The sequence below is a fragment of the Anarrhichthys ocellatus genome, unplaced genomic scaffold, assembly GCF_004355925.1.
Source record: "Anarrhichthys ocellatus isolate YVR2014 unplaced genomic scaffold, GSC_Weel_1.0 scaffold31, whole genome shotgun sequence".
Taxonomy (NCBI): domain Eukaryota; kingdom Metazoa; phylum Chordata; class Actinopteri; order Perciformes; family Anarhichadidae; genus Anarrhichthys; species Anarrhichthys ocellatus.
Window position 1 is genome coordinate 2692041 of NW_022280061.1, and position 9031 is coordinate 2701071.

Consider the following 9031-nt stretch of genomic DNA (forward strand, 5'->3'; position numbering starts at 1 on the left):
ACTGAGGGATAGATGATGTATACTTTGAGATGCGTTGATCATCCAAAATCTAAAATACTTTTGGTTTTCTAGGATCTAAATACCGTCAGACACTGATATAAGATTTCATCACATAATGGCTCACAACATTTATTATTTTTCTCACAATGCCACAGCAAACAATAATCAGCAGTGCAGAGCAACATGTCCTTTTGACAACAGCCAGTGTTTCTTTATAGGTTATACTGTTCCCTCTGAGCCTCACCTACATGGATAGGAAAATAGGAAGGAGTACATGGGATGACTCTGCAGAGTTTGTCTATATTTGCTCCCATTTGCTGGTCCCAAATGTTGCATTTTGGTCAGTGTTTAAATCATATTATTGGTGATATCTATCGTGGAATAATGACATGCATGTTTCAGTATGTCACAAAGTAAAGACTAATCAAACTGTGCAAAAGCTGGGTATTTTAAAAATAAAGTGCACATTGTTTGTCTGTGTGATGACAGTAACAGTAAATGACCTTGTAATAACTAAACAGCACATGATTGATATCTGTAGTCTATCTCATAACTCATCCAGGAGGAGGGGGGGGGGGGGTCTATTTCTTGGCTTTGCCCTGAGCAGCCACAGCTTCCATGGCCTTCTTGACGGTCTCCTCATCTCCCAGGAACTGCATGGGTCCTAAAGGCTTCAGGTTCTTGTCCAGCTCGTACACAATGGGGATACCGGTGGGCAGGTTCAGCTCCATGATGGCCTCCTCTGACATACCTGGGAAAACAGCAACAGACACGCAGAGCTTATAACCCATCTGCATGGATCAGACTGAAACAGGACAGTTTCATTTCAAGTGGTTAATCAGGTGTGCAAAAAGCTAATGACAGCTAAGTGTTTTATCTGAATACCTCGACACGGAAAAGACGGTAGTGATAATATTTTCAAGTAATCTAACCATCAAATGTTTACACTTATACCGTTCCGTTAGACAGAAGGTCAATGTGACCATAAAGACACAGAAGTCTGTCTCTTACCCTCGAGATGCTTGACGATGCCCCGGAGACTGTTTCCATGGGCAGCAATCAGCACCCTCTTTCCCTCTTTGATCTGTGGAACGATCTCTTCGTTCCAGAAGGGCAGAGCCCTGGCGATGGTGTCCTTGAGGCTCTCGCAGCTGGGAAGCTGGTCCTCTGTCAGGTCGGCGTAACGCCGGTCCTAGAAGAGGAAATTAATGTTGTCAATTACATTTTAACCGCGTGGCTTTATCATGAAGTAATAAACATGTCTGCATTTGTAAGACAGAAAGAGACGATGTTTTCCTGTGGCGTCACCTTGCTGATGCTCTGATAGAAGTCGTGCTCCTCGTCCATGGATGGGGGAGGAGTGTCAAAAGAGCGCCTCCAGATCTTGACCTGGGCGTCTCCGTGTTTAGCTGCCGTTTCAGCCTTGTTCAGCCCAGTCAGGCCACCGTAGTGGCGCTCGTTGAGGCGCCAGGTCCGGTGGACGGGCAGCCACATCTGGTCGATGCTGTCCAGAACAAACCACAGGGTGCGGACGGCCCTCTTTAGGACGGAGGTGTAGCAAATATCGAACTCATAACCAGCGTCTGAGGTGAATCAGAGACAGGCCACGAAAAAGACGGTAAATGTGGATATTCACTGGCATTTAAGACACAAAGAGAACAGTTTCGCTAATATGTAAGTGCATACAAATATAATGTGTTTTTGTTACAGAGATGACAAAATCTGAGTTGTTTTTTGCATCTCTCCTAATGTTTGTATTTTTGCTTAGTCAGGGGCAGTGCTATACCACTGTGGGCTCTGCAGGCACGTCCTGCAGAGGATTTTTGAGGTTGCAGAAAACCAACAGCAGTGCGTGTGTCACACAGAAAGAATTAAGTCAAATTAAACTGCCCTGGCCTCTCCAGTCTCTAGACCAAAGACATTCTTATAGTCGACTAACACTCAAACAAGTTTGTGGACTAATTGATTTAATCGACAAATCTGTAAAACTGAGTTTCTCCACCAAGAAGCATAAAAAAGCACCACTTTTAATCTTGTGTTTTCCGGAGATGTGGTCACAGCATCCCTCAGCAAACAGCATTAATCTATACTGATAACACAGGCATCTTTCCCCGGCGTGCACTTGTCCTCCATTATTAGAGTTGTGGCTGAATCTGTGGGCTTTTTCATTTTCTGTTCAATACATTACATCCAAATCAGTGTGTCTGGCTATGAGAGCTGTACATTTCAAAATGTCCCTACACTATAGTACATAGTAGTATAGCACGTTAAGCCTACAATTCACAACACAATACAGTATATATTGAATCCATCAGAAAGACTGATCAGAATGATTCTGTGCATTTGTCCTTAATGCGGATGGTTGAGGTAAGGACAACCTAAAATAAGGATCATATAACACCAGGGGTCGCCACACTGTCTTGACTGGTGTCAGGGACCACCATGGGCTCAGGAATAAACGGGTCCAGCAGAGTCTGTGTGGTCTGTGCCGGACTGACAGCTGGCTGATCAAGCCATTTGCAGCATCTACATTCTCTTTTTGTTCTCAAAGACCAACAGCCTAATGAACGAATGATTTAGTCGCTACCGCTGCTGGCTCGTCCGGTGTCGCAGTAGGCCGCACACCGGCTACCTGTTTCCCCATCCGTCAGAGTTGCATAAGCACCGTCTTGCTAATCCACGACCGAGAGAAAGTCCGATTAGGCCCCGTGTCATTATCTGGTACCTTTCAAGGCCTGTCCTCCTCTCTTCGCCTCATGCTCCCCGGTCTCACTCAGGTCCGCGTCGAACCAGCCGCAGAAGCGGTTCTCCTGGTTCCAGCAGCTCTCCCCATGGCGGATCAGGACCAGCTTGTACGCAGCCATCCTCGCACAGATGCCCTCTGCGCTGTATTTCCAGTAAATACGGCGTGAGTGACGCTTCCTCAAATGCGGCAGCAACGTCCGCAGATTTGTGCTTGTTTCGCTGCAACTCCAAAGACGGCTACCAAAAAACAGCAGGCGCAGTATTTTGGTAGTCTGGAGGGTTAGTCTGCTGTTGGCGTGTAGAGTCGGTGTGTGTCCGAACTTGTCAGATCTCACGACGCGCGAGCTCTCTTCCTGCTGGTTTCCACCAATCAGAGGACGAGCTGCGTGCCCCGTGATTGAGGAGGGCGGGAGGAGGATGAGCACAGCGGCACGTCCACACACCCCCAGCTGTGTTGGAGCATCGTATGGGAAAACTGCCTTGTTACACAAACAATTACTATGAATGGTCACTATTCAAATAGAAACCCATTAGACTTACAAAAAAGGAAGAAAGAGGAGTATTACAAATAATAATACATTTATTGGCAGGCCTGAATATAGCAACACGCTATTACAGAGCTTTCAAAAGAACAAGTTTAAATGTGTTGTCATTTAAAAGCAATGGGCAGATTTTCAAAGTAGCCTCTGTGGTTTGTACATCACTAACATTTATTGACGTATTTTGTCAAATCAATTTCAATGTAGAGTGTAACAAACTTTAGAGTTTAATTTGGCTTTGTATATTCGATTAAGCCAAAATAATCTGTCGTGATTTGCCAGTCAGAAAACTGCAAATACAGAGATCACTCCCGTAACAGCCATAAATTGTATGTAGACGATAGCACTCAAATTCTCGCCAAAGGCCTTGTTTATTTAATGTAGTTAATTGATTGGGTTAACTGCGGAATGATTGTGCCCAATCAGCGCTAGAGATGAGGAGATTGACAGGAGCGTTTGAACGTTGATTGGTTGAAGATCAAAACACTAAACGAGTCCCGCCTTTTTCCGGAAGCTGACAGTCACCTGACTTTTCCTTTTTTCTTCTTCTGTTTCCTTGTTAGCCAGCGTCAGTGCTAGCCAACTAAACAACCGTCCCACTTTCTTTACCTCTTCTATTTATTCCTGTTGTCTCTTTCTTCTCTTTCTTCTCCTTCTCAGCGGGTTAAAATAACTCCTCGTCCATCTCCAACGTCATGGACGAGACGAGTCCGCTCGTCTCTCCGCTCCGGGACTCCGGTGATTTCAGTTACTGTCCCACAGAGCCCGCCAGCCCCCGGGGCTCGTTTGGGAGCACACCGGGCTCGGTGGTGCGCATCCCGGCGGGCAGTCCGGGACGCAGCCGGGAGCGACAGCCGCTTCTGGACCGTGGGAGTTCTCCACGGGAGCCGCACAGGAACGAGTTCCCGGAGGATCCCGAGTTCAGAGACATCATCCGAAAGGCCGAGCGAGCCATAGAGGAGGGGATCTACCCGGAGAGGATCTACCAAGGATCCAGTGGAAGCTACTTTGTCAAAGACTCGCAGGGGGTAAGAAGAGAAGCTGCTAACTTGCGTCTACCGAGTACCAACAGTTGCTGTCCAATGCTAACGGTCGCTTTAGCTTCTCGTGACTTATTCTCTGGTATCTGTTGTGTTGTGTGTGTGTGTGATGCAATGACTGCAAGACTGTTTTGGTCAAAGGAAAGGCCTCTTTCAACTGGCCTGTGATGACTTGGCAAATAGGCTATAGGGCATGCCAACACAACACAACAGGAACGTAGTAAACGGCCAGTTCTTCTAGAATAGAAGATAACAGACTGCACGTGTGTTTAACACTGACAGTGTGAAGGCTCAAAGTAATGAAACACTAATTAAGTCTTAAGAATTGAGCAAACCAATTGCTGGTTGGATAAATTACTTCTTATAAACATTCTTTGTTGCCAAAGTCATCTTATGGCACATACCAGAGTGAACATATTTTAGTATTTTTTAACTTCTTGCTGAAAGCTGCTCCGATCCTTCTGCTCAGTCTGTTAGTGAAGTTCCACCTCTGACCAGTTGTCACCTGTCAAACATAGCACAGATAAGATGCTCGTCACTGTTATTTCTGGCAGCTCTCCAGTGTTTTTCCTGCTGTATTACAAGTCTGTGCAAAGTGTAAACTATCTAATCAAACAGAAGACGCTGATTTCTTGCGGCTCGTATAATCAGTATGGACGGCAACAAAGTGTATTTGTCAAAGTGTTTTACAATGTGCCACACATTCAAGACAAATCGGGGAAATCAACACACAGAGCATTTCTTTCCATTCGTCACCCTCGACATGGTCTCCTGACTCATGCCGGATTAATGACGGTAAACTTTGATCGCCACGAGTGGAGCTGACCAGTAATAGTCTTGAGTAACTCACAGACACTGTCCTCCGACCCTGTCCTTATCTAGAGTGTTGTGTTGGGCCATGTTTAAAACAAAAAAAAGGGAAGTGTGTCTTTAGACTTTGTGGCCGGATCCTCATTGTTGTATTTACAGACCGTTCAAGACCAGGTAGTCCAGGTCTTTTATTTGCCACCTTCTCTACTCACCGAAAGCTTACAAAATTGAAAAAAGTATTCTAGCCCCCCCCCAGGTCGTCACCAGCGTGCTTAGTAGTCATGTGCTAGCTCTCTTTGAGGATATAATTCTCTTCAATGACCATAGTTTCATGTTGAAAGCGGTGAATGTGTGTAACTGTGTGTCACACTAGCGTAATGCAGCATGTGATTTCTATATACAATTATAACGTACCACCGCACAAAATACATTTTGTGCTCATCAAACAGTCATGCCCTATACATTTGGCTGTGGAAAACTTTAATTCAATTCATGCTCCATGCTCCATGCTCCATGCTTCAGCCAAAGTGTAAATTGAATCCACTCTTGCAGCATAATCCTCCTCTGTGTGCTCTGTATGTTTCAGTCCTGTTTCCGAAGGAGAACATTCTCCTTTTAAATATTTAATTGACTCAAACTAAACCTTTTCTTGTCCATCCCTAAACTTCACTTTCTTAACTCCCGTCGGATGCTGAACCTCTCTGTCGGCTCTCTCTTTCCTGATTTTCCTTCTCATTTTCCCCACTCTGCCTCTCTGTCCTCAGAAAATCATTGGAGTGTTCAAACCTAAGAACGAGGAGCCCTACGGCCAGCTGAACCCCAAGTGGACCAAGTGGCTCCAGAAACTGTGTTGTCCCTGCTGTTTCGGCCGCGACTGCTTGGTCCTGAACCAGGGTTACCTCTCGGAGGCCGGGGCCAGCCTGGTCGACCAGAAACTGGAGCTCAACATCGTTCCCAGAACCAAAGTACTATATAGACACACACAGCGCTGCCTCGTCCTTACAAAGAGCAACAAATCATTTGGCAAAGACTCCCTCTCTTAATCAATCTTTTGCACTGTAGGTGGTGTACCTGGCTAGCGAAACATTCAACTACAGTGCCATAGACAGGGTGAAGTCTCGAGGAAAGAGGCTAGCCCTGGAGAAGGTGCCTAAAGTGGGCCAGCGTTTCCACAGGATCGGACTGCCACCCAAGGTAATATGATGAATATGTTGCAGTACACAGGGGATTCCTTTCAGTGATCAATTTGTTTGTATCGTCTGGGGCTTTCAGTGAGGAAAACATACTCAGCTATGCTAAGAACAATGGCATTACAAGCATCCAGAGAATACATGCGCTCTGTCTAACATATAGACCACGACCTGTTGCTGCTCCACCAGGTTGGCTCCTTCCAGCTCTTTGTCGACGGATACAAGGACGCAGATTTCTGGCTGCGGAGGTTTGAAGCGGAGCCTCTGCCCGAAAACACCAACCGTCAGCTCCAGCTGCAGTTTGAGCGGCTCGTAGTCCTCGATTACATCATCAGGAACACAGGCACGTATTCTCTCTGCTCAGCACATTATAGGCCATACACTCGGCAAAGTTAACTTGTTTTTTAGAACATGTGTTGTTGTTGTTGTCCTTGGTAATCTAGACCGAGGGAACGACAACTGGTTGCTGAAGCATGACTGTCCTATGGATCCTGGGAATAGGGTGAGGACACACAGACACAGTTGGAGTCTCTAAGGTCATTTTCTAAAATGCTGACCGCCAAAGACTGGATATGTGTTTGTTGTATCCCTGTGTCTTTATGTAGGACACAGACTGGGTGGTAGTAAAGGATCCCATCATCAAGCTGGCAGCTATAGACAACGGCCTCGCCTTCCCCCTCAAACACCCCGACTCCTGGAGAGCCTGTAAGCACCTACGTCGAAATTGGTTTTAACCAATCACTGCTTACCTTCTGCAGGGAGGAAGTCATGCTTTTGAAGAAACGGCAACTTCCGTCTCAGCAGCGTGTCCAGTGAAAGCTATATATTCTCCATTTCTCACATTATCTTTTTTATTGCGTTTCATTTTCCAACCACCAGACCCGTTCTACTGGGCGTGGCTTTCCCAGGCCAAAGTTCCTTTCTCCCTGGAAATCAGAGAGCTGGTCCTGCCCAAGCTCTCTGACCCGAATTTCATCAAAGACCTGGAGGAGGATTTGTACGAATTATTCAAGGTATGCAGGGACTCAGATTAGGTACTCGGCAACATGTTCTGTCCAGAATGAAGTGGTAATAATGTAAGTGTATGGAATGTGAGAATATGTCTGCGAAATGGACGCAGGCATCAAAATATCAGTTCTGTGGCTGTAAACGTTTTGTGTGACATATGTGTGTGTTGTCTTCTGTGTCTCACAGAAAGACCCTGGTTTTGACAGAGGACAGTTTCACAAACAAGTAGCCGTCATGAGGGGTCAGGTGAGTTCTCCACTCTCTTCTCAAAACACAGTTTTCAGCAGTTTGACGTACAACTAACTGTTCCTCCTTGAACGGACCTCTTTGCTTTTAAAGCATAAATTCACCAAAGTGTCTTTGTTTTTTTTAAACACACTTTTATCTTTCTCCTTTTCATTCCAAGATCCTGAACCTGTGCCAAGCCCTGAAGGACGGTAAAACACCCCTGCAGTTGGTCCAGATGCCCCCGGTAATCGTCGAAACAGCCAGAGCACCTCAGAGAGCCAACAGTGAGTCCTACACACAGAGTTTCCAGAGCAGAAGACCCTTCTTTACCTGGTGGTAGGAGCAATGCAGTGAAGAGGAAGAGGAGGAACAGCAGGAAGAAGGAGCGAGGAGTGTCGATGTGCGGATGGAAGACGGGGCAGAATCTGAGCGTTTTTTGTCCTGGAAATGGAAGTAATTATCACCCTCCCGTCCTCTCCTCGTGAATATTTTGGTTACAGAGAGTGAGCGGGTGGAGAGATGAAGCCAAAAGAGGAAGAATTTTGCAGCATATTTTTCCTGTTTACTTCTGTGCCTTGCATGGGTGTCAATGAAGAGTTAACGCCTACATGATGAGGACTCTGTACCTTCCTGCGAGAGAGCATTTCAGTGAGGTGTCAAGACTTTTCTTTTGGACTCCTTGGTGCACATGCACACCAGTCAAAAGCCCCTCGTGCTCTGTTTTTGAATTGGTGTTGCATTCCATGTTTAATTTGTCTTCATACCTCTCTGCCTTTTAACCTTCCCCTGCATATTTCCTCCCACGCAGTTAAACCCTGGGCTGGTGAACGCAGTGGTGCCACTGGGGAAAATCAGCTTTTTTTTATTTTATTTTTAACAAATAAGAGAAGTGTTCATTGTGATTAAGTCTTGACGATTTAGGAACTGGGCTCTCAGTGGTGTGGTGTGTGTGTCTTCACACAGTGAACACAAGCCACCTGAGCTGGTTTCACAGTCACTCATTGCGCCACATAACTGTTTAGAATAGGATCTGAAGAGATGTTGGACAGCAGGCACTTTTGGTGAAAGACACACAATGTTTGTTAAGCTGAGATAAATATCACTGGCTTGCCTAATTTGTCCTTCTTCCACTGATGAGTTAAATCATTGGTGAAGAAGACAAAATGATCCCACGTGCAAGCAGTCAGGGGGAGGGGAGGGGTGGTGGTGGTGGTTGGTGATTCCCACTTCACAAGCTCCCGTGTTGATTTCTGTTCATCTTCTGGCTGGTGGGTTTGGACCTAAGTGAAGAACAAAAAGACTTCCTGCTGTACTGAAGTGACATGAAATGTATCGTGACAATGCACTGTATAATTTGTATGTAATATTTAATGATAGATTATAATTAAAACATATTCCATTAACACAGATCGTTTGTGTGTTTGTGAATGTAAAAAGCCGGTCACTGTGTTCTATTGATGAGCACTGCAGC

General features: G+C 45.7%; 2 protein-coding genes across 2 annotated transcripts; one reads left to right on the forward strand and one right to left on the reverse strand.

Moving 5' to 3' along the window:
- Nucleotides 1-113: 113 nt before the first annotated feature.
- LOC116392983 (phosphoglycerate mutase 1) lies at nucleotides 114-3104 on the reverse strand. Its single transcript, XM_031864851.1, has 4 exons — nucleotides 2726-3104; nucleotides 1309-1583; nucleotides 1012-1192; nucleotides 114-751 (listed from the first exon to the last, which is right to left on the reverse strand). The coding sequence occupies exons 1-4, from the start codon at nucleotides 2862-2864 to the stop codon at nucleotides 582-584; spliced, it is 765 nt and encodes a 254-aa protein (XP_031720711.1). The 5' UTR covers nucleotides 2865-3104; the 3' UTR covers nucleotides 114-581.
- A 701-nt stretch (nucleotides 3105-3805) lies between these two features.
- Nucleotides 3806-8755, forward strand: pi4k2a (phosphatidylinositol 4-kinase type 2 alpha). Its single transcript, XM_031864844.1, has 9 exons — nucleotides 3806-4312; nucleotides 5899-6099; nucleotides 6197-6328; nucleotides 6514-6667; nucleotides 6768-6826; nucleotides 6930-7029; nucleotides 7204-7337; nucleotides 7519-7578; nucleotides 7739-8755. Exons 1-9 carry the CDS (start codon nucleotides 3980-3982, stop codon nucleotides 7898-7900), a joined length of 1335 nt encoding a protein of 444 aa, XP_031720704.1. The 5' UTR covers nucleotides 3806-3979; the 3' UTR covers nucleotides 7901-8755.
- Nucleotides 8756-9031: the final 276 nt, after the last annotated feature.